Source organism: Aspergillus ibericus (assembly GCF_003184845.1).
Source record: "Aspergillus ibericus CBS 121593 unplaced genomic scaffold BO80scaffold_50, whole genome shotgun sequence".
Taxonomy (NCBI): Eukaryota; Fungi; Ascomycota; class Eurotiomycetes; order Eurotiales; family Aspergillaceae; genus Aspergillus; species Aspergillus ibericus.
Window position 1 is genome coordinate 46,891 of NW_020292148.1, and position 27,624 is coordinate 74,514.

General features: G+C 51.9%; 8 protein-coding genes across 8 annotated transcripts; 6 read left to right on the forward strand and 2 right to left on the reverse strand.

The window, feature by feature from the left end:
* Positions 1-2,042: 2,042 nt before the first annotated feature.
* Positions 2,043-4,422, forward strand: BO80DRAFT_483386 (anoctamin family protein; the record flags this gene model as incomplete). Its single annotated transcript, XM_025723433.1, has 4 exons — positions 2,043-2,136; positions 2,200-2,353; positions 2,411-2,705; positions 2,761-4,422. 4 exons carry the CDS (start codon positions 2,043-2,045, stop codon positions 4,420-4,422), a joined length of 2,205 nt encoding a protein of 734 aa, XP_025571269.1.
* Positions 4,423-4,778: 356 nt separating this feature from the next.
* Positions 4,779-6,948, forward strand: BO80DRAFT_428616 (uncharacterized protein). Its single transcript, XM_025720294.1, has one exon. The coding sequence runs from the start codon at positions 5,217-5,219 to the stop codon at positions 6,597-6,599; it is 1,383 nt and encodes a 460-aa protein (XP_025571270.1). The 5' UTR covers positions 4,779-5,216; the 3' UTR covers positions 6,600-6,948.
* A 62-nt stretch (positions 6,949-7,010) lies between these two features.
* On the reverse strand, positions 7,011-10,382 carry BO80DRAFT_496620 (threonine/serine exporter family protein; the record flags this gene model as incomplete). The annotated part of the gene is made up of 2 exons (XM_025724033.1): positions 7,011-9,608; positions 10,360-10,382. 2 exons carry the CDS (start codon positions 10,380-10,382, stop codon positions 7,226-7,228), a joined length of 2,406 nt encoding a protein of 801 aa, XP_025571271.1. The 3' UTR covers positions 7,011-7,225.
* A 497-nt stretch (positions 10,383-10,879) lies between these two features.
* Positions 10,880-11,991, forward strand: BO80DRAFT_415666 (NAD(P)-binding protein). Its single transcript, XM_025718147.1, has 2 exons — positions 10,880-11,535; positions 11,599-11,991. Exons 1-2 carry the CDS (start codon positions 10,983-10,985, stop codon positions 11,733-11,735), a joined length of 690 nt encoding a protein of 229 aa, XP_025571272.1. The 5' UTR covers positions 10,880-10,982; the 3' UTR covers positions 11,736-11,991.
* A 691-nt stretch (positions 11,992-12,682) lies between these two features.
* BO80DRAFT_458539 (uncharacterized protein) lies at positions 12,683-15,796 on the forward strand (the record flags this gene model as incomplete). The annotated part of the gene is made up of 3 exons (XM_025722285.1): positions 12,683-13,924; positions 14,516-14,645; positions 14,715-15,796. The coding sequence occupies 3 exons, from the start codon at positions 12,683-12,685 to the stop codon at positions 15,794-15,796; spliced, it is 2,454 nt and encodes an 817-aa protein (XP_025571273.1).
* A 1,766-nt stretch (positions 15,797-17,562) lies between these two features.
* On the forward strand, positions 17,563-19,270 carry BO80DRAFT_428620 (putative mitochondrial carrier protein (Rim2)). The gene is made up of 4 exons (XM_025720295.1): positions 17,563-17,990; positions 18,043-18,099; positions 18,161-18,812; positions 18,860-19,270. The coding sequence occupies exons 1-4, from the start codon at positions 17,860-17,862 to the stop codon at positions 19,067-19,069; spliced, it is 1,050 nt and encodes a 349-aa protein (XP_025571274.1). The 5' UTR covers positions 17,563-17,859; the 3' UTR covers positions 19,070-19,270.
* Positions 19,271-19,834: 564 nt separating this feature from the next.
* Positions 19,835-22,225, forward strand: BO80DRAFT_428621 (putative GABA permease (Uga4)). Its single transcript, XM_025720296.1, has 7 exons — positions 19,835-20,378; positions 20,423-20,568; positions 20,613-20,660; positions 20,711-20,858; positions 20,902-21,521; positions 21,568-21,952; positions 22,001-22,225. The coding sequence occupies exons 1-7, from the start codon at positions 20,288-20,290 to the stop codon at positions 22,177-22,179; spliced, it is 1,617 nt and encodes a 538-aa protein (XP_025571275.1). The 5' UTR covers positions 19,835-20,287; the 3' UTR covers positions 22,180-22,225.
* A 9-nt stretch (positions 22,226-22,234) lies between these two features.
* Positions 22,235-23,079, reverse strand: BO80DRAFT_211862 (putative GPI anchored protein). The gene has a single exon (XM_025714312.1). It carries the CDS (start codon positions 22,892-22,894, stop codon positions 22,289-22,291), a length of 606 nt encoding a protein of 201 aa, XP_025571276.1. The 5' UTR covers positions 22,895-23,079; the 3' UTR covers positions 22,235-22,288.
* Between the last annotated feature and the right edge of the window lie 4,545 nt (positions 23,080-27,624).

A 27,624-nucleotide genomic window follows, 5' to 3' on the forward strand; every position in this document is an offset into this window, starting at 1 on the left:
CATTACTCTTTACAAGCAGACCACAACTTGGACCAGGTGTGTTGCCGTGGACTTGCATGATGTGTCATTGAAACTGCATTAAACTACATTCTGGCCACTTCCGCAAGCAAAAGCACTCCGACACGGTACATACCATAGCAGCTATATACTACCGATATATAAACAACAATCAATCAACCAAACCCGATGGTATCATATCATCATAAACTCCGTATTCCATATATTATACTGCCTCATTATTAGTCTCATAGTCACAAAATAAACCCAACTCCGGGATATACATACCACCTTCATAAAACCAAGCAAAGAATAATAATCAATGATCATGCGACCCCTTCTGCAGTCTCGGATAATAGAAGAGGAAGAACACCACGACGGCCAACAACACCACGAGCGTCGGGAGAAACATAAACAGGAAGAGGAATAAGCTCAGGCCTAAAGCGGCACTATGCCCAGGAAAGAATCGACGAGCCATGAGATCCACAACTGAAGCGAGTGTTAATTCCATGGGCAGGGGGTTGTTGTTGGGGTAGAGGTCAGACAAAGAAGATCAACGCTAGTGATTGGAGATCCGTCTAGTGAGGGCGACTAGCGAGTAGATGATCAGGGTTCAAGGTATATTTATAATTCGACTGGCGGGGTGGGACGAGATGAAGGGAACTTGAAAGAAGAGTTTGTCCGTATCGTCGTAATAAAGGTAGGAACTAGGGAGTGATGCTGGGGTGAAGCTAAAGTGGAGTGGGCGCACTGGGCCGGCACGGAGATTGGATTTTATGTACTCTGGTGGCCCGGGTCGACCCAGCCAGACCACGAGAGTCAGTCAGCTCTGCGGCTTGAAAAAGTCAGAAGATGGATATCGACCGTTTCTTCAGGTCCAGGCTGAAGACGTCGACAAGGGGAGGGAGTCCAACCATTTGAAGTCTGCCTGCCAATAGCCGGTGCCTGGCCTGGATCCCGAGAGGTAAGGTACCAGAGTGGTAAGTTACATGGGGGAATCAATTGATGCGGTCCTGATACGCCATCCACCGCCGACCAAAAATGGATGCCTGCAGGGATTGCTTCATTATTGGGGGGAAGATGGAATCACCATTGGTTGGTGGTGAAGCGCCCCGCTAGTGACCCGCTGAAGCTATACCGCTTTCGGATGGGATGTTGCTATAAAAGGACGGGCAGTCGGAAGCCCATCATACCCGGGATGACGCAAGAAGCAAGGATTATCTGGGTCAGGCAGCAGTATTTTCATGTACGGCGTGCGTCGTACTTTACCGAAGAATGCGGTTGATCTTTGGAGTCGATCGGTTTCATCAGTCGATCAGAGTAATGGAGTCAGCTTAATATGCAACTGCGTTAGAGGGTCCCGTATGAAATTAAGTACCTCTGCTTCGGTTGCTGGACGCGGGGAGACCGTTCAATGTAAGCTGGAGTACGGAGGGCTTACCATGGCAGATTGCAAACGGAACGGTAAAAATAACTTCCAGCCATACTTAGCATTACGGCTAGGGCCAGCCCATCCAGCGCCCGTGACACCAGCGAACCAATGGTCGTGTTGCCCTGTAGGGCTGAGGCGAGCTTGGCACGGTCCTCGGGTAAATCAAAGGTAATCTGGCCAGTCGCCAAGTGTCGACTTGTCGAGCTGGCCATCAGAATGCCAGGGTTTTGGCCGTAACGTACGCAGTACGCAGCACGCAGCACCCCGGAGTACTAATTATTCGTATGGCGTAAAAAGACCGGCCATTATTAATCGAGGTTCCGATCAGGAAGACCCGCGCTACTCCGTAAGGACGATAGTCCATCGCCATCCATCGGAGCGCGAGCATCATTCATCCCTTGCACGCCGCCATCCTCTTTCCCTTTCCCTTTTCTTTTCCCTCCCTTCAGCTCCCCCCATCCATCCCACCGAGCTCGGATGCATCCGTGAGTCCCCGCGGAGATGAGGCTATCCCGCTCGTTATTCATCCACCACATCTGATCTGGTATCTCTTGCTTTTTCTTCCCATCCGTCCTTCCAACCATCCCGTCCCTCTTTTCATCAGTCGATCGGGATGGGTCTCTTTGCTGGTCACGAAGCCCTCGACCAGGCCGAACTGGATAACTTCGGCGTCGATTGGGTCATCCATTATTCTTTCGAAGATGTCGGTAAGGAGTCGTCCCAATCCGGACACAGTTGATGGCCTTTCTCACACCCCGTTTCGCCGACAGAGCTTTCGCAGGCGATCCAAGAATTCCGTACTTTGATCCAAGACCTCCAAGAAGCGCATCTCCAGGTTCAAGTCCGCCACGGCTATGGTCCCTCCCTACTTGTGTGCATTCGGGTTCCCTCCGACCTGCTGGGGAACTTGGTACATAAATCTCGGTACAGTTGACTGGTGATGACGGATGGCGCACGGTCGGGTATGCTAACAATATCCAGTGTCAAGGACTGGCTTCACGGCATTATCCACGAGTTCCCTGAAGGCGGCGACTACGCTGAGGCCGAGGCCGATACTCCTGCGGAGGCCCTACGATCGGTTTATCATGCGGTGACCTGGCAAAAGTCGCTGGGAGGTGCTGGGATTACCCCGAAGGTGGGTCAGTGGAAGAATATCACAGCAGCTATTCCTCTACAGGATCGCGCTGCCAATGCGGAGCTTCTGCGGAAATGGAGTCGCACTATTTTTTTAACGACTGAGGATCTCGACGCCATTCGCGCACTGTTTGGTGAAAAGGTAAACCTACCTAGAGCCCCGGTCGGCATCGTAAGCCACATACTGACAAGTTCAGGTTGCCTTCTACTTCGCCTTCATCCACTGCTACTCCTGCTTCTTGATCTTTCCCGCCGCCTGGGGCATCTTTTCTTGGTTCTATCTAGGCCCCTATTCAGTTACGTGTGCTGTGGTGACTTGCATTTGGGGCATCGTGTTTGTCGAATACTGGAAGACCCGCGAGCTGGACCTGAGCCTGCGGTGGAACGTCAGAGATGTCGGCTTTCTGAAGGTGAACCGACCGGAGTGGGTTTGGGACAAGGAAATCCACAACCCGCACACCGGGGAAATCATCCGCGTGTTTTCGGCTCATAGACAATTCCTTCGCCAGCTCTTGCTGATCCCCTTTGCGACCGTCGCCAGTGTGGCCCTTGGGACCTTGATCATTGCGGCATTTGCCTTGGAGATCCTGGTGTCGGAAGTGTACAATGGTCCAATGAAGGGTTATCTGGAGTTCTTGCCTACCGTTCTGTTTTCACTCTCGCTACCTTCCATCACCAATCTATTGACGGACTTTGCGAAGCGGTTGACCGACTATGAGAACTACCGAACGCAGGATCAATACGATCTGGCTCAGACCGCGAAGACATTCGTCATGCATTTTATTACGGCCTTCTTGCCTACATTGCTGACCGCATTTGCCTACGTCCCGTTCGGAGGCAGAATCGGGCCCTATCTAGACGCGCTTCGGGACCGTGGTCTCCTTTCGGCCAACCTGGCTCGAGAGATCCATATCGATACGTCCCGACTTCAGCAGGAAGTGATTTATCTGTCTGCGACCGCCCAGGTTCTGAATTTCGGCGAAGAAATTGTGCTTCCTTATGTCAAACAAACCCTGATGCATAAGTGGCGTGACTGGCGGGAAGGCCGGGACTCGTCACGTCACCCCCGTCGTTATTCGCAAAGGACTGACCAACTGCTCGTCGATGCTCCGGAAGAAGCCGCGTTCCTCTCGCGTGTGCGTGACGAACTCGATGCGGACGAGTACAATGTCCATGATGATATCCTGGAGATGTGCGTCCAGTTCGGATCGCTGGCCCTGTTTGGCGTTGCATGGCCCTTAGTCTCGTTGGGATTTCTGATTAACAATTGGCTGGAGCTGCGTGGAGATTTTTTCAAGCTCAGCCTGGAGTGTCAACGACCTGCTCCCATCCGTGCTGACTCGATCGGCCCATCACTCATGGGCCTAGAGGTGCTCAGCTGGCTTGGTACATTGTCGACGGCCGCCATCGTGTACCTGTATCACGATGGACTGGAGGAGGTCCACGCGTCATCCCTACTCCTGACTCTTCTACTTGCCGAATGGGCCTATGTTGGGGTTCGCTTCATTGTGCGAAGCGGACTTCAGAGGATTAGTTTCATCTCGCTCCGCCGCGAGGAGTCGAAGCGATACGCAATGCGGAAGCGCTTCTTGGAGGCCACCTCAGGCCGGGTGTCCCCTCGAGCTAAACCGCGGGTGCGGTTCCAGGACCGCGTGAACGTTTTCTCATCGTCGACCGATGTCCCCGGTGGCAAGGAAGACTTTCTGCATCCGGGGCACGATGGATTGGGCCGTGGAGGACGGTTCTGGTCCTGGGCGCCGCAAGAAACAGCGGACGCAGGCGTTCGGCTGATCAAGGCGCTCAACAGTAATATGGATGGCTCCAAGACGGGCCCTGTGAAGGGAGCCAAGGGGGCTTGAAGAAAGCCCATTCGCTCATTGTATATTGCCAATCCCTTTGTGTTTTCGATTCGAACCGTCGCGGGTAGATGGTCAGCAGATCCTGCAGGGCGGAGGAGGTGGCCTATCAGAAGGGGCCATTTTGCTGCCTTAGATATGCTTTTCTTTGCACTTTCATTCGTTAGATCCTAGTAATAATGTTGGATGTATTCATGTGTGTTTGCGTAGGGAGTCGGACATACCAACCCGATTAGGAAAGACGGATGCCTTCCATGCCATGCCGCTGCCCCTCCTTGCCAATCCCCCTTTCCAGTTTCCCGGTGTAATTCTGAGCTGTCTGACACGTAAAGATTTCTACCATCTATCAACAACGCCATAATTCATTTGCAACAAAACAAATCGCCAGCCCAACCCGTGGGAACGGGGAGCCAGCCGACTTGGCTCAGCCCTATAAGGCACGCCAAGTGCGGACCCTCCCCTTAGCCGAGTAGCCAATCAGGGTGGATCAGGCCGTGGCTTCCGTGAGGTTGGCCTCGAACTGGCCTGAAATGCGCGCCGACCGGGACAGAAAGTGAGGTGGAGAGGGAGTGGATGTGCGCTGCATTTCATTCTGTCGTCCCGCCCGTCTGTCTTCTCTCCTCTTCTCCCCCTCTCCTTCTTCTCCTTCCCTTTTTTTCACCCCCTTCTCCCCCTTCTCTCCACCTCTTTGCTTTCTCCCCTTCTTCCCTTCTCCCCGCCGTCTTCTCGCCCCCCTCATCCATCCTGCCGGTCCCACGCCCGTGAGAGGAGCTTGCCTCCTCTGGTCTCCTGCCCCCATGCCCCCCTCGCAGGATACCTTATCGCCCCTGGTCTCCGACAAGACCTTTCATCATGAGGAGCATGAGACGGGCGATTTACCCCCGTCGTCGGTCACCCTCGTCCGCCACAGACGGAAGTTTGTTGTCACAAATCCGGCCTGGTACCGAAATAGCTTGTTGGCCAGTGTGGGCTTCCTTGAATTCGCCAACGCAGGCGACTTTGCAGCAAATGTGTGGAACGACGTACCCGTACCGTTGTACGCGGTCATCTTCATGGCCATCGGAGGCCCATTAGCCCTCCTCATCAGCGTCGCTGCACTTTGGGATGGCATACTCAGCTGGAGAAATGTCCGCATCCTACAAACCGAACGACAGTACCTTAAGGCCCTTCGACTGCAGTATCTCGATCCACCCACACCAACCTCGGTAGACCATGCCGCGGTCCGGCTGATTGACCGCCGCCTCGGCGTTGGCTTTCGCGAGTTGGGCTCCGAACTCATCGACCGCGTCATCATGGATGTATTTCTTGGCATCGGTGCTCTCTTGGTCGGCACCGGCACAATAATGGCTATTTGGGGTGCCCATCGCCACATCTACTTCATCAGCAATCTTCTGTCCGGCTTTGTGGGCAACTCTTTCGCCGCCGCATATGGTGTCCTCAACGCTGTTTGGTCCGTGTATCTCATTTGGCGATTTCATGGACACGACCGTGCATGTATGCGCTCCCCCGCCACCACGCCCTTTCGCGATCGCCTTCACCGTCGCTTTCAATACTTCAAGTGGCACTCTCTTGTCAGCGGGATCACCGGGCTAGTTGCAGGTGCAGCCTCAATGCTCACTTGTCAGCGATGGTGGGGATATGTCATGTTGATACCCTGTATGCTACTGGAGGTGGGTTGCAACCAGTTCTGGCGCGTTCAGCTGGGCTACGATCGCCAGATCGTGACTGAGCATCCGCACTGGGGGTTGATCCCGGATTTCAAAGAATGTAAAGAAGATGAAGAGAAGGACAGCATCCTCCTTGACACGCTGGCGTCTGTCATTGGTATGCAAAATGCCATGACGCCGCTTCCGACAGCCATGATAGACGTCGACTGGACCTCGCTCGACTCTCTACTGTCGTTCATCGTCCACAACCACCTCTTCGATTCTCTTTGCGGCTGGCTCGCAACGCACTCCTCTGTGCCAATAGACCTCAAAAATGGCATATTCCGCCTACCCGCGGAGTATACGGAAATCACATTGACGCTGGCAGACCTTCACAGTCTGCCCGATGCCGAGCGTCCCCGACTTCACGAATTCTGTCGGAATTTTTTATATACCGAAGGACGTCAGGTAATGCTCGGCCGGGAACGTTATTTATTAGAGATGGTCGGGTACACCGCTTGGAAAGATGGTTAAAGTTACCCCCATATATGATGCCGTAATGCTTGCATTCTTGTATATACGCATGAAGAGTGATGATTCGAGCATACGGCTACGAAGACTCGCGCCGGCCCACGGGTCATGATGACTCTATATAAATGACTAATGTTTGTTCTGTTGCTCTCAATGATTCCGTGGGTAGGCTACTCTTCGACCAAGACTATCGTAATTTCATATTAAGAGGATAGTAGTAATAAGGCAAAGGCGGAGATACAGAAGAGAAATTAGTACCGAGGCCAAATTTTGAAACGCAAAGACGACCGCAGAAGAAAAGAAAAACGATTGATTTGTCTAGACACGCAGTCGGTTGCAATTTAATCATTCCATTATTAGTATGATCATAGTTCTAGATTTTTTATGTAAAGAGGCACGTATGTAGACATGTTTTGAAAGAAGATGATGCGACGCTCCGAAATAGGACATTCTCACTCTCCCATGACTATTTATTCTTTTGTATTAAGGGTCGTTCGCTCATAGATGCGAGTTTTGTGCAATGGAGGCAAATCAAAGAGAACTGGCGATGCAAAAGACTGTAGTCTGTAGCTGTAGATGCGAGTATTAAGGCAGTTAAGAAAAGATAGAAGGAAAGCGCGAAGGGTCGGCTAGAAACTGAACAATCCACTGCGTCGTTTTCCGAACGGGTACACCACCAACGCAGCGACGAATAATCCCACGGTAATGCCGATGGCGACTTGGATCATTCCGAAGCCGAGCACGTTGTTCGACACGTCGTTGGTAGATGAGCCAGACGCGGAGCTACTAGTACTGGAGTTTCTTGTAACGTTGGAGCGGATCTCGTCTGCGGCATCGACACCTGTGATCAGAGATCCGGTAGCTGCGAGACCCGATGGGACGAGGACGAAAATAGCGGGGAGGACGGCTGCGGCGGCGTGGCCGTGCCAGAGACGACTGTACAGGTTGCCCATGACTCCGACGGTGAACGCGCCGACGGTGTTGGCGACTTGGGTGTTGGAACCGAGGCGGGAGCTGACGAAGTAGTTGGTGATGTAGCCGGCTACGGAAATGGTTATCATGATCGGGGACTGCTTCCATTTGCCTTGGTTGACGACAAGAAGGCAGAGGGAGAAGGCAGCAACGAAGGGAAAGCGCTGGGCATAGGGGTTTCCAAATCCTCCGCCCGCGGGACAGGATAGGTTGGATGTTGCGTTAGTATCGATTAGGCCATAGATGGTGGTGCCGACGGTGACGCCGTAGCCGAGGAAGAGCGAGTAGATGATGGCGTAAACCATGCGGATGGAACCGGCCACAATTTGATGCGACTGTAGTTCTAGGCTGCTGCAGAGGACTGTGTATCCGGGAAGGATTAAGGCGATAGAGGATTGCGCAATGGCTGAGAAGCAGAATAGATAATCGCTTGTTCCATTGGTAAAGGCTGTGGATTTTATGCTTCCAAATGCGCGGGCGAGGAAAGAGGTTAAAACAGCGGCCGTCACTTCGAACACGTTGGAGTAGAGGACTGAACGTGGTGCGATGACATGCTGCATACAGCCCAGCAGACAACCATTGAAGAAGATCAAGGGCATGTCGATCGGCCGTGCATCAAACGCGAAAGGGCCCACTGTGGCGGTGGCTAGCCCGTAGACAAAAACGATGATCCATCTGTTGAATCGGGGCTTCTTGGTCATCAGCTCCTCCAGCTCGTTGCCTGCTTCCTCGATGCCTATCATGTCGTGTATGACATTCTTGTACACATTATGGGTATCAGCCAGGCGTCCCAAATCCACACCTTGGACAACCCGAACCAGCTTGACCTCTGTAGTCCGAGTGCTGGCGTCATCAAAAGACATGATCATGCATCCAGGAACATAGAGAAACTGGCTGTCGACATCCAACACCCTGGCCGTGACCTGCATGTACTCTTCCAGCCGATGGGTGGGGGCCCCAAACCTCATCAGCGCCTTGCACAACTGCATGATATACCTCTGTCGAGCAATAATCTCTGCGATCTGTAGGGTCACCTGGATCTCCTCCTCCAGCCTCATGCTATGTCTGCGATGCTTGTCCCGCCGTCTAGACGCAGCGGTCAAGAGCTCGCCGGTAATGGGCGTACTTGCACCGCTGGCACTACCAACTCCGACCAAGGTCGATGTGGAAACATTTCCTTGTTTCTTGTACCATCTGACTTTCTCCTTGCGAGGGGTCGTCGTACCTGGAGTACTCCCACCAAATGGATAGAACATATCACTTGCCAAATTGAGTCCCCGCGCACCTCTCTGAAATTGATCCCAGCCGCCGCTAAGCTTCAGAAGCTGAGATAGAACCCCTCCCGATCCAGAACCACGTCGAGGCTCCTCTTCCCGCTCGGATTCATCATCGTTGCAAGGAACTCCGGCGGCACGATGTAAGGCTGACTCCCTGCGGGTGCTAAGACGACGACCAGAAGGATCATGTGCCAAATCACGGACGATCCGATGTGCTTCGGTACTACAATTGAATTTATCACCATCGTCTTGCCCATAATTTAGGTCAGTGTCTGTACCGCGGCGCCGATAGTCAATGGGCTGAAGGTCATCTTCGCTGATTTCATCCGGGCGACCGAGGCGAGCAGCCAAGTTCGAGGCCTTTGCCTTGATTGAATGCCTGAACGCTCTTAGACGCTCTCGTTTGGACTTTTTCTCAGACTTCGCACCAGACTGCCCCTTCTTCTCGTTCCCGTCTTCTATTCTCTGCGGATTCGGAGGTTGTGTAGCTCTAGGAGATGCGTCGGTAATGTCGAGTGACGTCTGAGCGGATGGGCGGCGTCGCAGGTGAGATGTGCCAGGAGAGAGAACCCCCTCATCTGTACTCCTGCTTGCGTATTCGAATCTCCGATTTTCTCCGAAGTGAACTCGATGTATGCGTTGAGGGCTGCTAGGCGAGGAATCGCTGTCGAGGGTGAAATTGGAACTTCTTTCATTGTCGGATAAAGTTGGGTTCGGTCGCTCAACACTGTGATAGCTGATCAAGGAACTCGAACTCGACTGGCTACCGGGCCTGTTGTCGGACGCCTCGGACATGGCTTTCAAAGGTCAAAGGTATCGAGGTATGAGCGGTGATCCTGTTGGCATATAAGTATCATTAATAGTAACAGTCGCGTTGTTTCTACCTACAGGCAGCCCCCCAAACCACAGGGTATAGGGAGATAAAAGCTGCGACGATTGTGCGAGTCACCAACCGACAAGAAAGGCGAATTCCCCTTCAGGTCGAGTTGGAAAGACCCCCAAGAAGCTCCATTGAATGAAGAGTGCCCCGCTAAGCATGTAGCTCATGTCTAGAACAGCGGAGACAAGACAATAAGGGAATTGTCTGATTTGCTCCGCCCGACGATTGTAGCCAGATTGAACGAGTGAATAAACCCGCCACGGGCAAATTCTCTTGCTATGATGGGTAGACATCATGGAAAATTGGACCCGCATGGCGCCTGCTGGTGTGGGAGAGGATCAGAGGCCAGGCGAAATGTAACCTTATCTGGGTGGGAACCGAGTCGATGACGCATCTCGTTCCAACGGTCGGTCTAGGCTTCGTAGTGAGCTTCCTTGACTAAATTGGTCCTATGGTTAGAGACAACGGTCATCTATCAACTGTAAATAGATGCCATACCCCACAACATTTGAATGCCAGGAACCCCGTTGTGGTTTTCCCTGGTCAGGAACGCGCCTGCTCGGAGTAAGGTCGGCCAGAAATGAAGCTTGGACAATGACCGCTCTGACACTGATTGAAGATGAGCGGATTTTGCCGTGAAGATCGTAACTTGGCCATAATGGATGACTGGATCGGGCAATGATGAGGCGGGTAGAGATCACCCAAGAGGAGAGATGGTGTTCACATGAGAATGACTTCACTTCACAACCCCTCCCAATCACGTGCTATCGTGTGCCCCCTCTAAACTACGATAGAATATGATTCTTTACGTTTGTATTCATATTATCATTAGAAGCTATCAAACAAGGCGTCAAGTGCGCCAAGTGCGTATATTAGTGTTATCATGCTCCCCAGTAACCAATAGAGCTATGACCCATTGGCCGTGTTTGCATAGTTGATCAGGAATGTCCTCAAGTCTCATCAAAATATCCCAAGCAACGTGACAAGGCAGCCTAGACACTCATTTGAGATAAGAAACTGAGCTCTCAACTACAAAAGCCGACGCATGTCATAGTACCCATATTAATGTCCCCTGCCATGGATCACGTCAGCCAAGAATGAATAACATAAGCCATCATGGGGACAGGCATTTTGCTTGCTACCAACATTTATTACTTTTTCACGGCACATCTCAGCTCTCCTGGTGCCAGCATTCCTTTCATATTCATTTTTTCTTTTTGGTACAAAAGAACGGACCATCTATATTAACAGATCGTCATGGCGACAGCAGCGTTGTTTGGCTGTACTGGAGCAGTGGGCTCTCAGATCCTCGCTACTCTCTTGGCCACAGATGCATTCCCATCCATCAAGACTATCTCAAGGAGACTACCAAAGACTCAGTCCTCAAAGCTTCAGGCCCTCGAAGAGGGTGACACCTCCAAATGGGGCGGCATGATCTCGTCCCTCTCTCCCAAGCCGTCAGTAGTCTTCAACGCAGTCGGCACCACAAGGGCGGCAGCTGGCGGAATCCAGAATCAGTGGAAGATTGATCATGACTTGTGCATCGAAAACGCTCGAGCAGCCAAGGCAGCTGGTGTCAAGACGTACGTGTTTATCTCCAGTGCAGGAACCAGAGGCTTTCTCTCTGGCTACGCGCCCTATTCAAAGATGAAGGTTGGGGTGGAGGATGCCATCAAGGAGCTCGACTTCGACAATGCGATTATACTGAGGCCGGGTATGATTCTCGGAAGAGATACGCCCAAGGCACCATTCTTGGAGAGCATTGCAGGAAATTTGGACAAGTTGGGACAGGGTGTTCAGGACATGATAGGTATGGCGGACCCAGTCAATGCTTGGATCTTCGAAGGCTCTGGTTGTTAATCGTAACATGTAGGGCAGGATCAATTAATCATCGGTCGAGCAGCGGTAGCAGCTGCTCGTATGGCCGACGAGGGGAAAACGCCATCGAGATATTGGGCTCTTGAGATGGCTGATATCGTCAGATTGGGTCGAGACGAGTGGAATGAGTAGCCATGCGCTGCGGCTACTTTCTCACAAGGCTCGTGTCTTTACACTGCTTGGCAAGGAGGAAACTTTCAAGGGAAAATACTGTCTTGTTTGTTGTCTAATTTCATCCAAAGTTAGAAAGATCAGCTGATCTGGGAGGAAGCGGAGGGAATGGCGGAGTTTAGTCTAGATCTCCTCCTCTCAAGTCAACATTTGCCATTGACGCCCACCACCAATGCAGCCCTCGAATTCCTAGGACAAATGTCCTTCTTATACTCGGTTCAGCCGTCCGAACAATACATCCCATGCTAATTTCATGTATCCTTTCAGGCTAACAGTTAGCTCTTCCAAGCCTAGGCCCCCACGGAAAGTCAGTGCTGGTGAGCTGACCCTGTTGATGGCACGGTAGCACCATCAATATAACTTTATCATGTGAGCTATATAAGTGAGCATACAATATGAGTCTGTAAAGACACCGAGGTCGGATATTACGGTTTGGGGGTAAGGAGACGCCACAGTGCAAAGGTGAAGTCAACTCGGAGTTCTGGGGAGTCAGTCAACGGAAAGTGGGAGCAAGCCTCTGACGTACTTCCCAATAGCAGATATAACCTTCTTCATCTCTATTTTTCTATCCTGCAAGACTTTTGTCTTCGACTCCAATACCTCGACCGGACCCCATGTCCGTTCTAGCTATGGACCAGGCTAGATCCCAAAGACCCCGTTTGACACCAAGCCTGAGGCCTAGACTTCAAACACATACCCCAAAACTGCATCACAGGCCAAAGCCATCATATAACAGGGCCAGTCAATGCTAGCCTGCTCGATATTCCCATTTTTCCTGCACGTCACCGTGACTGTCCTCCACATGCTCAATGCTCGATTTATTGGGTCGAACCTAGCAGCGGGTAATTTCTCGAGAGACAAATACCAGCTCCCCTCTCCCTTGGTAGAGCACCAGGAATAATCCAACCATGCTAAGCTTCTTCCATTTGGCGCACCGTTCATACAATAATTCGCCAAGCCGCCCAACCTTCAATATGCGTTACGCAGCCATAGTCAACGAGCTTGTTAGCTTGCTCGACAAACTGTTTCCCTACGCTACCGGAATGGAGGCCCTTGAGCAAGCTATTCAAACTACCCTTCAGTACGAAATCCCCGAGATGGAAAGCTACGGCCTTACATCTGCCGCGGGATTCTTGAATTTTGCAACCTGGCTGGTTGATGGATGGATACCCACTGAGTCAGCCAAAGGAAGAGACATCTACTATGTCCTGTGTATCTTCTACTTTGTGTTGGATCAGATACCACTCAGAAATTGCCAAACCGCGATTCGACCCGAAAACGTGGGGAGAGACCTGTCGGAGCTCTCCCAATGGATTGTGAAATTCGCCCAGGAAGTCGGAAACCACATGAACAGGCCAGAGTCTCTGAATGAAGCATCGCTCACTACCTTCTGGAACGCTCCGAGCTTCCACCTAGCTGAGGCCGACGAATCCAAAACCGAGGGAGGAAGATGGAGAAACTTCAACGATTTTTTCTCTCGCCACCTCAAGGATGGTGCACGACCCATTGATGGCGAAGGGGACGACCGGATCGCTGTCTTCCCCGCGGATTCAACCTTTTCTGGCTACTGGGATATCACAGATGAATCAATGGTCGAGCTGAAAGGCCTCCCTTGGCACATTGGCGATCTCCTAGGACCATACAAATCCGAGTACGGTGACAGCTTCAAGGGTGGAGTCTGGCTGCATTCCTTCCTAAATACGTTCGACTATCATCGCCAACACTCTCCAGTGGGAGGTACTATCAAGGTAATCGACGTTATCCCGGGTGCGGCTTATCTGGATGTCGAGTATCAGAGAGACACTCGTTCTCTTGTACCGAAACGCCCCATGCGCCCCATCTACGCTTCGGGTCCTATTTTCAGGGGAGCTGAAGCGACCGATAAAGAGGGATACCAGTTCCTGCAAGCACGGGGTATCATCATCATCGAAAACGACAAGCTGGGCACGGTTGCTGTCCTACCTATCGGGATGGCACAGGTTTCCTCCGTTGTAGTCAGGGACGATCTCAAGCCAGGGTCCAACATCAACAAAGGCGATGAAATCTCGCACTTCGAGTTCGGAGGGTCGGATATTGTGGTGATGTTCCAGGAGAACAAAATTGACATGAAGAGCCTGCCGCAGCCATTGTCACGCGGAAAGGGCGAGTCCGTGTATGAGCACTACAACTACGGGGAGATGCTCGCTAGGGCCAAGGGCAAGGCCTAGTCTGGCGGTGAGGTAATGGCCTTCTTCGCAGAAAGCGGCAATTTCGGTTTTGTGCTAAGGAATCCTACTCGAAGGCCTGAGATAACAGATTGCGAAGGAACAAGGATATGGCAGTCATGGCATCAATGTAGTAGTTGCAGACAGATTGGTCGATCGTAGTATTTTTGTCCATTGATATCTTTCCAAGACGTGAAGGGCCCTGTAGCGAGTAACTTCTAGCGAGAGCTGGCTTACGTAGATGGCAAGTACCGGTCCGTGGTGTATTATGTAGGAATGCAAAACTGCTAAGGAGGTTCCTGCGACGATGCGGAACCCTCCCACCATAACAATTGTTGGGGATAATTGTTCTCATAGCTTTCGTCTCACTCACACAAAGAAAGCATACTAGTCCTACTTGGGCATAGTCAGCGTGGCGCTCGGGAAGGATGTGGCTAACATCAGCCACAGCTATGGGCCGCAACTCTCACCATTCCAAACCCCTGATGTTTCTCCTAACTTGGTCGCTCAAAATCTGCGCTGTACATTGGCCAGTAGAAACATACAATGCCACCGCAAACTCGGGGGGCCCAGTGCAATGAGCTAGTGGGGAAGGAGAAGCGGAAACCCATCCGCCGTGACCCGGAGAAGAGACGGCAACAGAACATTCGAGCCCAACGGAAATACCGTAAGTGCGGGTCTCCTCGAGTATCAGCCTGTCGGCAAACAGGAAGATGAGGACTGATTATTCATCTAGGGGAAAAGCTTCGCGAGCGCATGAGTCGCCTTGAAGCGCTTGCAGAAGCTAGTGTACAGACGTCTGCTATCGAAAGAGTATCAGCTGCGGGCACAGGCCCCTTTAACACAACTAATCTTATTACACAGAGCCTCCTGGCTCAGGATGTTTCGGATTTAACCCTGGTTAATTCGTCTGTGGAGACGCCGGGGGAATGCCAACATCTTGTCCGACAGTCAGATAACAGTCCTTCGGCGCCAACCATAGAGGATTCGGTTGCAAGATACCTGCCACATTCAGATAGAACCTCATCAACGATGGATACGTGGGACTCCACCTCATACATTGACCCTTCCCTTCTCACTCTTAATAAGCCCAACGACAGCCTTGAGCTATACTGGACGACCACTATCGATTGTGGCTGCTCCAGCCCACACTTCCACATACGGACAGAAAACACAGACCCACTTCACTATGGCGAGGTCAGAATATTCAGATTTGGATCAAGTGCGCCCGCAGCAGATCCATATGCCAACAACCTTCGCATTGATAGAGTCTGTACGATAACCGCGCTGTATACTCTCGGGACGCATCTTGGGATTACCGAGGATGTGCTCTGTGCTGAGGAAGCGCTCTCACCATTCTTTCGGTCCAGCACGGGCTTAACAGATGATATGGCCAAAGCAAACATGATATCCACAGTTCAAGGAGCATTCAAGGCCCTGAAGCCGGACATGAGGCCAAACATTGAACAAATCACCGTCGAACATCATCCGTACATAGACATTCTGCCGTTCCCAACATTACGAAGGAACCTTATCACCCATCCGGAATACATTGACGAGGATGAATTCTTCCACGATGTGCTTACCGGATTGGTGTGTTGGGGTGGTGCAGGCATCGGGAGGAGGGATCGGCAACTCTCCATGGGATATGCTTCGACGGGTACGCCGTGGGATGTCCGTAGTTGGGAGGCAAAGGTGTGGTTTTTGAAGAAGTATTGGACTCTGCTCGGTGGCGAAGAAGGGGAGCTTGTACGGCAGAGTGAGTGGTGGCGCAGTATCAGGGGAGACGAGACGATAGACATTGGAGTACATGGCTAGTCACATACCATCTCTGTGCACCTTTCTTTGGGTTACGACTTTCAGCCTCATCTATCACAATGCCATATCCTACGAGGCATATCGGGCAAATTATCATCGGGCTGTAGTATGACAGGCTACGCATCCGATACAGCAGTGTGACCCTCTTATCCAGCAGGTCAAAATTTTATCTGCCTAAGGTAGGACCCCGGGATCAACTTCACTAACCATAGCTTTGAGCAAGACTTGATGGAAACTCTCGGCTGTTCCCTTGATCTTCCAATGCAAGAGTCTCAAGGCTGTTGGCTTGTGTTACTGGGCAGTCCTCGTGTAGCTTCCAGCCTCCCCCGCTTGCACTTCTCAAGCTGTGATGGATCTCACTTGTCTTCCATACCCACTTATCATCACATCAGAGATAAGAATAGTCGCTGAACCAACAGTCAATTATCTCCACTTTGGCTTAGCCAATAAGCATGTCTAGTATCAAATTTTGCGTGATTTTGGCCGACACAATACAGTTGCATTTGTGTGGTTACAGAACGGTGCAGAGCCTGTGCTTCACCGGTCCTTGTGCAAACAAACCAAGAAACTTCAAGCGAGCACCAAATCACCTCTGTTTCTACAACACTCCATGTACCCCCCAAAGGTTTCATAGCGTGACTTAGAGACAAACAGAAACCGACCACCTCCCACTGTTCCCAGAAACCCCAATACTCCAGCAACTGGTACAACTACTACTGACAGAGAGGCCATCCCGACGTGCGGAGCATGGGATCCCAGGAAGAGATCAGTTCCTCAAATCTCACCTCTCAAGACACAGCTCATTCTTCGTCAAGTTAGTGACCAATTTACCCAAATGCTATTGAACACCATGTGAAGTCATCTACCAATACCCGACTCTCCCTCTGCAGACTACGCCCCCGCAGACTCCATTTACCGGGCCTGCCATCTTTACCAGACAAACCCCGACAAGCAATCCCAGACTTCATGGTCGAAAGAGCCTCCGGGTGATTTTCTCGAGCGGGCAGACAATTCCGAGTCAGGGTAGTACGCGCTTCTCGTCTGAATGTTAAATGCTACATTGGATGTAAGAAACATGCGATGTGCAGAATAGTCATCTTAAAAGTATTCTGGCGTACGTTATGTGTGACTATCCCGGCTTTACGATGGGTCTCCCGCGCATCGAGCTTTTCAGACCCTTCAACTCCTTTGTCTACTGATGGGAGAAAGTTCTCTGAAGCGAGGGAGTTGGATTCTTAGGCCGTGGGTCATTGGGGTTTAGCGTTGGGATAGATCTTAACCGATCGTTCCTGTGATTCTGCTTCTGTCTAGGGACTGGTGCATGCAGTTCAGGGTGGTCAGATTGATCTATTCATGATCTACGCTTCCTGGTTCATGAATGCGAAAACATATATGCGAAATGGAACTAGTTTCTGATTACTAGGTCAAGATGCATATATTTCCGATATGAGGGTTGATGGTACAAGGTATTAACAGTAGCTTCCGGGAATAGATCCGTCGAACGTTGCCGTTATACTGTCTGACAATAGATCATTACAATTGCTGGGTCTGAGGCTGGTCTGAGGCTGCCCTGAGGCTGCCCTGAGGTATCATCCGTTGGCCGGTTCCCTGACTTGACTGAATGGGGAAGCCGTGGGGCCGCCGCGGGGTGGGGCCGCCTGACTAAGGCAGGCCGGGCAGATCGCCCCGACACTCCGGAGTAAGCAGCTTTCCCGATATATGAGTTGCTATGAGAGATTACAGATAGTGGTCATTGTCTGAAGCTAGTTAAATCAGGGATATGCTGCGCTGAATTAGCTCTGGCGCTGGACGTTGCGGACCACGGATGGAATGAAGACGCGGTCCAGAACGCGGACCTGGACTCAGATCACATGATCTGACGGGCGGCCAGACCGCCTGGGATTCGCCGCTCGTATTTATTCCTGCAAAAAAAAACTTTCCTGATCTCGCCAGGTCAGGCAAATCTCCTGCATCCCGGTCCCTTCTTGGCCTCTGAGTCTTCCGTCCATCCAGTGCCTCTGAGCAGAGAGGAAGACATTCTCAATTACACCAGCCTCGGCACGATGCAGCCCGTTGCTCACCAGTCGGGAGGCGTGTCTGGAGATCCGCTTCCGCCGACACTGCCGACCGAGGCAATCCAAGAGAAGGCCAGCGTGTCTAGCCTGGGATCATGGTCCCATTTGATCGCCGGCGCGTGAGTTGACTGATACGCCGCTTAAGAAGCTGAATACTGATAGAGTGAATAGGTCCGGTGGCATGGTCACAGCGGTCGTCACGAGTCCTCTTGATGTTCTCCGCACCCGGTAATGCCCTTCAATGGTTCGTCTGTGCTGCAGCTTCACATGCTAATATATCTTCTTCTAGCTTGCAAACCGATTATTACCAGACGCAGGCCACGAGCCGTCCAATTCCCGCACAACCGCACATCCGTCAGTCGTTCGTCCGGTCCTCGATCCACCATTTCCGTGAGACATTTGGCATCCTTTTCTCCATCCATCGGGTTGAAGGATGGAGGGGTATGTTCAAAGGCCTGGGTCCTAGCCTGACGGGAGTGGTCCCGGCCAGTGCGGTCAAGTTCTACACATATGGCAACTGCAAACGCCTCCTGCCGGAGATCTTGGGATGCGACAAGGATACCACTCTTGTGCATGCCATGTCTGCGGCATGCGCTGGAATCGCCACCGGCTCTGCCACCAACCCCATCTGGGTCGTGAAGACCCGTCTCCAGCTTGACAAGGCCGGAGCTCGCCGATACAAGAACAGTCTGGACTGTGTCAAGCAGATCATGCAGCAAGAGGGTCCCAAGGGGCTCTACCGCGGTCTGACGGCTAGCTACCTGGGCACCATCGAGACCACGCTGCACCTGGCCATGTACGAGCGGATCAAGGGAGTCATCTCGAAGAAGGTCGATCTGGATAACAACTCGGACTCGAACCACTTTGTCCAGGGCCTTGCTTTGAGTGGAGCGTCGGGTTTGTCGAAATTGTTTGCTTGTTTGATTGCGTATCCTCATGAGGTGAGTCCAATGCTGTATGTTCGCTAGATCGCGTCTGACATATATAGGTTATCCGTACTCGGCTTCGGCAGGCTCCGATGGCGGACGGTCGTCAGAAGTATACCAGCATTCTGCAGTGCGCGCGGTTGATTCTAAAGGAGGAGGGCGTGATCGCTCTGTACGGCGGACTGACGGCGCACCTTCTGCGGACGGTCCCGTCGGCGGCCATCACCATCGGGACATACGAGCTGGTTCTCAAGGTCCTTGAGGGACGCTAAGATGACGAGGCCAGACCTCGCGACTTCCCTTCTCATGTATTATAGACTGTACGATAAAAGTGGACATAGATACCCTGTAATAATGATGTGACTGCTAGGGTTGGTTTGGCGACACGGAGTTTGCATCATCAGGGCCGTTGTATATTATGTTGCGGATGATTTGATCTAGCGCAGTGAATGTCATTGATTTGATGCTTCGTGCAGTGGTTCGTGTACTCCGTAGTGCGTAGTGTTTGAATGGATAGACGTCATGAGGAGGCCCAAGTTCGGTTCACTATTGGAGCCAGGAAGTAATTGGGGAACTAAGTTTGGCTATGGTTCCGCGGCGCTCCTGAGTGGAGATGGAGAAGCGCAGGGAAGACTGAACTTTGAGTCGACCCAGCCGCGGGCCATCTCCGAAGACTTGGTCTAGCTGCATTGCCTACATACAGTAGACTGCGTGTGCCGCCGTTAGCCCTTCGCTTGGACCGAATTAGTCTGGCTGGATATAGTCTCCGCACTGCCGCAGCTAACCTGGTAAGCAATTAGCAGGATTGTGCGAAGGGATCGAGCATGGAGGGATTAGCCGGGGTCTACTATAGTAGAAGACTAGAACTCGACAAGAGTTAGTGGGAGGCAACCAGGGACGGGGTTGGCCGAGGTCTCACTCAAGTGGAGCCGGGATTGCCTTTGCGCGGCGCGGCGCAGACTATAGCACTGCCGGATTGCTTGCATCGCTTTAGAGGCAGCGTCTAGCTCGTTTATCGTCGAAATTGAGGGAGTGATCTCAGGTATCCAGGTGAGATCTGGATATGTGAACCGCAAATTGCTCGCGTGCCACGGTTCGTGGTCAGTGGCCGTGGCCGTGGCAGTGGCAAGTGGAACAATACGTCTCGCCAGCCGGTGATCGGCGACCCACGATATCCCCCATGTGGGGAGCCGAAGTGAGGAGATGAAGAGGTCCGTGGAAGAAAAGACTCCCAGCACGGCAGCACCAGACCGGCAGGTCGCCAGCATTCCAGGGATGCCTGACATCCCCTGTCCGGTCCATTCCCACTTTGACAGTTGCAGCAGAGTCTGTCCAGGTCTGGCTCTGATGAAGAAAGGTTTGTGTCCGTGGCTTGGCAAACTCAATCCGATCCCTATAACTGCTGTTCCCCGTCACTGGCGTCGCTGCAACTTTTTTGATCTTGACTCTTCACTTCGTCGCTTTTCTGTCAGCGCGCTCATAACGAGGCCATGGTCACCAAGGCATCACCTACGGCCGTCTCGGCCAACTCCGGGGCGGAGGAAGCTGGACTCGCGGATCCGGGGGATACACAACTGCTGGGTAAGTTTGCGACCGTCATGGAGGCGATATGCTAACCTGAGCAGCCAAACTCGGCTACAAGCAGGAGCTCCGTCGTCAGTATTCCACCGTACAAATTTTCGCCGTTGCCTTCAGTATTATGGGACTGGTGCCGTCGATCGCATCGACCATTGCGTTTTCCTTACCGGCGGGGCCTGCGGGCATGATTTGGGTACGATACTCGGTCTGGCTTGTGGATGGTGCTAATGGCTGCAGGGTTGGTTTACTGCAAGCATCTTGATCTTCTTTGTTGGATTGGCCTTGGTATGTACCTCATACCCCTGCTTTGATTGAGCGACGCTGAGACAGCATAGGCCGACATGGCATCGGCCATGCCCACGGCGGGTGGGCTATACTGGTGGACGCACTATTTTGCCGGGCAAAAGTACAAGAATGCGTTGAGTTTCCTGGTGGGATACAGCAACACCCTGGGATTGATCGGTGGGATGTGCTCTGTGGATTGTATGTTCTTGACTATCTCCGGGAGACTGCGGCTAATTAGTAGACACTCTCTCGCTCATGATCCTCGCCTGCGTCTCTATTGCCCGCGATGGCGACTATTCCGCCTCAAACGGCACCATCTACGGCGTGTATGTCGGCCTGATTCTTGTCCATGCCCTCTGCGGCATCTTCTCGGGCCCTATCATGCCGCGCATTCAGACCTTTTGCATCTACATCAACATTGCCATCATTATCGCCACTGTGATCGCTCTTCCCGTGGGCAAGGTGTCCCGCGGGGAATCTCTCAACCCAGGCTCATATGTCTTCGGACACGTGGATAACGATACCTCGTGGCCGACAGGATGGACCTTCATCCTGGCCTTCTTGGCGCCGATCTGGTCGATCGGATTCTTCGACTCGTGCGTGCACATGAGCGAGGAGGCGCTGCATGCGGCCAAGGCGGTTCCCCTGGGGATTATCTGGTCCTCGGGATGCGCGTGCGTGCTGGGGTTCCTGGTGCTGAGTATCTTGGCCGCTGTGATGAACCAGGATGTGGATGCGACGATCAATACGGTATTTGGACAGCCGATGGCGCAGATCTATTATGATGCGCTGGGCAAAAAGGGGGCGCTAGGGTTTATGGGCGTGCTGATCGTCATTCAGTTCCTGATCGGGCTGAGCTTGGTAGGTTAGCATCTATGTATATGTTGATGATACTAACAAGACTCAGATCGTCGCCGCCTCTCGACAGGCATGGGCGTTTTCCCGCGACGGCGCATTGCCTTTTTCCAACTACTTTCGCCACGTCAGCCGGCGGATTCGTTACCAGCCCGTGCGGGCCATTGTCGGTCTCGTGGTGGTATGCATTATCTTCGGCCTGCTGTGCCTGATCAACTCGGTGGCAGCGAACGCGCTGTTCTCGCTGTTCGTAGCGAGCAACTATGTCGCATGGGGCACCCCGATCCTCTGTCGTCTGATCTGGGGGAAGGAGCGCTTCCGTCCGGGCGAGTTCTACACAGGATGGCTGAGTCGGCCGATCGCGATCGTGGCCGTGATCTGGCTGGTATTCGGCTTGATTCTGTCGATGTTCCCGAGCACGGGACCGAACCCGAGTGGTATGTAATTCCTTGGCCGTGGCTTACGGAGTATACTAACGACACTAGCGTCGGAAATGAACTACACGATCGTGATCAACGGGTTCGTGTGGATTGCCTGCATGACGTACTACTTCCTATTCGCACGGAAATGGTACACGGGGCCGAAGATGACCGTGGATGGAGTCGAGGGGGATACCACCGACACCGAGTCGGGGAAGAGCGACGATGCATCTACCGTTCGATAAGAAGTATAGTAGCATAGCATGATATAACATAGACTGAGCTATCATGTACAATGGTATCATTTATCACCATCCCTCCCCCCTCTTCAAATAAACAGTCAAACAACCCACCCTACAAAGCAACCATAACCCCCAACACACCCGCGACCCCCGCAGCCCCCAACCCCAACCCCATCACCCCCCCCGTAGCCCTCGCCCCCGCCCCCTCCGACGTACTACTCGCCGCACTCCCCGTCGCACTCGCCCTTGACCCCGTCCCCGTCCCACTCCCCGTGGTCTCAGTGGTAACCCCACTAACCGTCTCCGTCGCCGTCGCGGAGCCCCCCGACCCCGTCAAGGTCGTCAAACTCTCCCACCTGGAAGTAACCTCACTCCGCACATCCGACGCCCTGGACCTAACATCCGACGCCACACTCGACGCCTCACTCCTCACATCCGACGCCACGGACGTCCCCCACGACGCTGCATCCGACGCATCCGAGCGAATATCCGATGCCGCGTTCGTGGCCGCGGACCGCACGTCTGAGGCTACAGATGTACCCCATGATTGGGCGTCTGAGGCGGCCGCGCCGGCGTCCGAGGTGAGGTCGCTGTAGGCGGCGCCGCCGGCGGTCGCGATGGCGGTGGCGAGGGATGTGGCGTCACCCACGAGGGAGGTTATGAGGTCGGGGGAGGCGAGGGTGAGGGGAAGGAGGGGGAGGAGGGTGGTGAGTTTCATTTTTGTTGGGTGTTGTGGTCGTGGTGTGGTGTGAGTGGATTGGGTTCAGGGGTTGAAGGTTGAGTTGAGTTTGTATGGATGTGTGGATGGAAAGTTTGATTGTGTGGTAGGTTGTATGTATGTGAGTAAACAACAACCCAACGTAGACAGTAGATAGTAGATAGTAGACCAAGACAGTAGTCAATACTCCAAAAAAAAATCCCGCTTCAATCAGCGGGAAAAGCAACCAATTTATACCCCGATTTCCACCCCGAGGCTCAAATAAGAAATCCTATGGATCAGGGCACCAAAAACAGATAAGAATAGCACACATCCACTGCTACAAAAGTATGGGTACGCCCAGCCACCGTGGCAATCCCCCTCCACGAATCACATCCCCACATCCCATGGAGAAGGATGGTCGGCATTCGACGGAACACGGCATCTGGGATCCACTATGAGGACATACAGGTTGGAGGGTCCACGCGTATAACCCGGTTTTTGAACTTCGTTGGTGAGTGGAAATCGTGTTGCCTGGTGACGTGCGTTTGTTTGTCGTTGGGTTGGAAACTTAGTACTTGGACGTGGACTGGTTGTTATTTGCTGGTTGGTGGGTTTGTGTGGCTGTGATGGGTGTGTGTGTGTGTGGCGCGGGCTTGGCTTTGTCACTGCCTGTGAACATCCATACATCCATGCATAGTACTAGGATCCCGTGGTCAGTTGACGTATACCGGTCTCGGCATATGTAGTGTTACTCTCACTGCAGATGGAATTTCCCGAGGGGGTTGTATTTTCCGTGATTTCCGAAGTTTGGATGCCTAACTACAGTACAGTTCGATAGGTTGACTTTTTGTCTGTCTGGGACGGGACTTGATTCGTGGGTTTGGTTGCCACCGGGGGTGTGTGTGGGTGGAAAATTATTGAGTTGGTTCTGATCCCTTAATAGTATTCCGTACTTCGATGCTGAATATGCATTGTTCATGATTCTACATAGTACCGTGAAATCATACTATGAATCTAAATAATCCATGAATTGCTGTGGTAGCGGTGACGTGACTGCATCGGGTATTCGGCCCGGATGAGGAGGGATCGTCGGAGGTGTCGGGTTGGATGTTTCAGGTGCCCGATGCATTGGATTGGAGGACTGAGTGCAGTCGGCTTAGTTGGGATGGTGGCTGGATGAGCTCCGGAGGATCCGGGACATGCTAGATACTATACTCTGAGTTAGTCGCTGTCAGCTCGGTGAGTGCGGTGGATTGAACTGTGTTGATTGATTGGGATGCGGTTTGCTGTGGATTCCAGTGTCAGGATGTGTTTGTCAAACAGTGGTCAAACGATTCTGCGACGCATTGGGATTGCGTGTTGTGGCTGTTCTGTGTCAGATCGAGTCAGTGTTAAGCAGGTTCCTACGATTTGGAATAAAGAGCTAGATGCTGGAAGATATTCAAAGCTATCTAGTGATGTAAAAGGCAGTATCACATGATCCATATCCACCAACAGGCCATGCAGTATCAATCCTAGTAGTCTCTCCACTCGCCCTACTCACCCTGTACCGCCGCATGGTTGAGCTCTTGAAGTAAGGACCTCGTCAAGAAGAACCTGTGTGTTCTAGTGATTCGAAAATCGCAACATAGCATGATATTGACAAGACTGGGAATGGACTGCCGCAGACATGGTCAAGTTCCTGAAGTGAGGTCCCAAAAAGAAGAACGTGTGTGCTCTCGTGATTCGCGACTCGCAAGCTAGCATGTTATTGACAAAGCTGGCAATGATTTCTATTTATCAACAGAATCGTGAGAATGAGCGGCAGAAATCTTGTGTAGTGGCTTCAAGGACTGTGACGCTTGTATCTATGTAACGGCTATTGCTCCAGACTCAATCCCGGGTACGTCCAGAAAGGGACATAAAATGAAGAACTCTCAGTGGCTCTGTGCAACCCATCTCAACTGGCTTATGTGCTGGACACGCTGGTGTCAGACGTCAGTCCTATATATATATATATATATGTGCCCGCATATCTAACGATATAAGCAGGCTCATGAAAAGCATCGACCGTTACTATCATTTTTAGATCGGAGGAAGTGGATCAGGTCTTTGAACAACTGCAGAACGAGGTGGTACCGCTCATTTGATAGTATCATGGCAGACCCAAACCATGAGTCTTGTCGCACTGCGCAAGCCATGTATGAGTTCATGAAGCATGTGCCATGGAGAGGACCACTGGGTTTGTGTTTCGCGGCTCTCCAACCACCTGAGTTGGTAGGGAGGATGCTCACCCGCTGGACGTGATTTGTCAACGTTGTGATGATCCATATTCACCAAAGTCGCAAAGATGCAAGGCAAATTCCTAGAGCAGACTTGAAATGCAACGTGCAGCATGGCAGAATCCGTCGAACCCCAAGGAAGCAATTGAGGAAGCCCACATGTGTTCTGGATTCGCGGAAGAGGGTATTGCGCTTGTGTCTGGTATGCAGTTGAACAAACCATGCTGTTGCTCAGGGTCAGACCGGTACCTGTCATGCCGAGGACATCGCGAATGCTCTGGCTTTGATCAAGGCCGGGAATAGTCATCTTCAATCCTGGATGCTATTGGAAGTGACAATACCCTGAGATGAACAGGAGCACAACCACTGATCGAACGGATTGCCAATCTCCAAGTGGCTCAACATGTCTGCTGTACGGCTATTGATGTGCCATGCAAAGCAGCATAACACCGGTTGAACATGGTTGCCAACATGCTGCTGATCGAGATGCTCGTATATAGCGGGTAGTCCAAGCACCAACCATGTTTTAGCAAGCTATAATCTGGAGCTAATGTAGTATGCAAACAATCGATTGACATGCTCTTGATTAATCGTGATACGGATCCTGTTCAGGTTTTCCTTGACGGTAGCTCGAGCACCCATGAAGCTGTTTCGATACAAGAAAGCCAGGCCGAGCCATCATTCCACCCTTTCTTTTCCATTCAAAGTTCATTGTCGCTTTTTCGTATAATCGCGGGTAAAGGCAGCCACCAGAACCTGACGCCGTGCGTCGCATCTCCATTCAGCCAGTGAATCCTGAGCGTGATGGTGCTCCTTCCGCCCAACTTCTGGATAGCCCAGCTGAGTACTATGAACAGTGATCACTCCATGGAGTTGGTGTGATGGGAAGCTATATATATTGCCTAAAGGCTGACGCCGTGCGTCGAGAATCTCAGTCTCTGGCCACTTGGGAGGATGCTGTTAAGGACTTCCAACTGTGGCAGCGGGTTGCCGATTTAGCGCTATAGGGACGGTGGCATCGTGCAGATGTCTTCAGTTCACTTGAGATAAATCATGGGTGGGGTGGATATGACCGAGAGATAAGTAAAGAAGCATGGAGCTGCAGCTGAGAAGTTGTTGGAGCTATCACTGTCGGAACAGTCTTATTCCTCTTTCCAGTTATCGGTCTTCCCTGAGACAGTTCGAAGTAGTGCAAGTAGTTCTGTTGTCAATGCATTCGTAGAAGGACATCGACTCGTGAGCGAGTACTGAGGGAATCTTGTTTCGCTTAGCCGGCCAGGATCAGGAGTATGTTGCATCTCTGTGGCTTATATCACCCATGTCATAAACAGCATGTGTAAGGTCCTGTGACTGATGTCGAATAAACATTATCCCGAGCATGGAACACCTGAGTTTACTACTTCATGTCTTCTAAGTCAGTGTTTGTTTTCACTTGCCATTCCCCATGAGCCGAGCTGTTCCTGCGTCCTATTAAAGGCAAACCTCAGAGGAACGAAGCCAACCCCACCATGATTTGTGGTAGAGATGGTTGTATAAAGCGCCACCCATGTTAGGTATTGCGAATACAGGTCCTGTAACTGGTGTCGAATGAGTTCCACCGCCGAGCATAGAACATGTCTTCGAGAAACGACCTTGGACAGCCAGCCCCATGATTTGTGGTAGAGATGGTCGTATAGAGAGTCTAGCAGGAACCTTGACTGAGGTGTAAGATATCCCACCAGCCATTATACTTCTCTTGAGCGGTGTCCTGAATCTTGGCCCCATGGCGCGAAGAGTTGGCAAAGCTATATAAAGATGAGAATATACCTCATGAGTCATCATTCTTCTGCAATGTCCCAGTAAAAGGATTCATCGAGTTCGTATTGAATCGGATATCATGCCGGCAAGTCTGTGCTTTGTCCCAAAGTCCAAATGACCAGTGTAAATATTATACACACCGTGACGATGATAAGGATCACATCTAGTCAAGGTTGAGAAAGACCATATGAGGCAAGCCAGACACAAGACAATAAGGCGAGAGGATTGGTTATACATCCTCTCTTGTGGCAGGGAGCACACAAGCCAACATGAAGATGTTGGTAGAAATAACCGCCGTACCAGGCAGCAACCACCTAGGAGGCATGACAGACAAGGCAATAAGAACGATCGTACTAGGCTGTACCATGGCGCTGTAGGTATATATGCAAGTTGTCCCCCATGATGATGCGCAGTGGCTTTATTCTGGCGTCGTGACGTACCGTGCGGGGTTGAGACTGAGATTGATCAGGGTAGGCATCCGTTGCAGCTGTCTGAACTTGCTTAGAGTATATAAGATTATGGGCTCTGCTTCATCACATTTGGCCTCCTGCCTGTTTCTTACGGCCGCTGTTGTGTATATCCTCCATTAGGCAGATCGATCGGTCACTTCAATGTAGCTCTTGGTGTTGTAACATACGGTAGTCGTACAGGCCGAGCAAACGAGGTGGGGACGTGGATGACTGCAGCTAG

Excerpts from the sequence above, each read along its gene's own strand:
- BO80DRAFT_428616 (XM_025720294.1), top strand. The coding sequence starts at position 5,217 with ATGCCCCCCTCGCAGGATACCTTATCGCCCCTGGTCTCCGACAAGACC.
- BO80DRAFT_415666 (XM_025718147.1), top strand. The coding sequence starts at position 10,983 with ATGGCGACAGCAGCGTTGTTTGGCTGTACTGGAGCAGTGGGCTCTCAG. Across the intron at positions 11,536-11,598 it reads GGGTGTTCAGGACATGATAG|GGCAGGATCAATTAATCATC; the intron begins GTATGGCGGACC and ends CGTAACATGTAG.
- BO80DRAFT_428620 (XM_025720295.1), top strand. The coding sequence starts at position 17,860 with ATGCAGCCCGTTGCTCACCAGTCGGGAGGCGTGTCTGGAGATCCGCTT. Across the intron at positions 18,100-18,160 it reads CTTGATGTTCTCCGCACCCG|CTTGCAAACCGATTATTACC; the intron begins GTAATGCCCTTC and ends ATCTTCTTCTAG. Across the intron at positions 18,813-18,859 it reads TGATTGCGTATCCTCATGAG|GTTATCCGTACTCGGCTTCG; the intron begins GTGAGTCCAATG and ends TGACATATATAG.
- BO80DRAFT_428621 (XM_025720296.1), top strand. The coding sequence starts at position 20,288 with ATGGTCACCAAGGCATCACCTACGGCCGTCTCGGCCAACTCCGGGGCG. Across the intron at positions 20,661-20,710 it reads TCTTTGTTGGATTGGCCTTG|GCCGACATGGCATCGGCCAT; the intron begins GTATGTACCTCA and ends GAGACAGCATAG. Across the intron at positions 21,522-21,567 it reads TCCTGATCGGGCTGAGCTTG|ATCGTCGCCGCCTCTCGACA; the intron begins GTAGGTTAGCAT and ends AACAAGACTCAG.
- BO80DRAFT_211862 (XM_025714312.1), bottom strand. The coding sequence starts at position 22,894 with ATGAAACTCACCACCCTCCTCCCCCTCCTTCCCCTCACCCTCGCCTCC.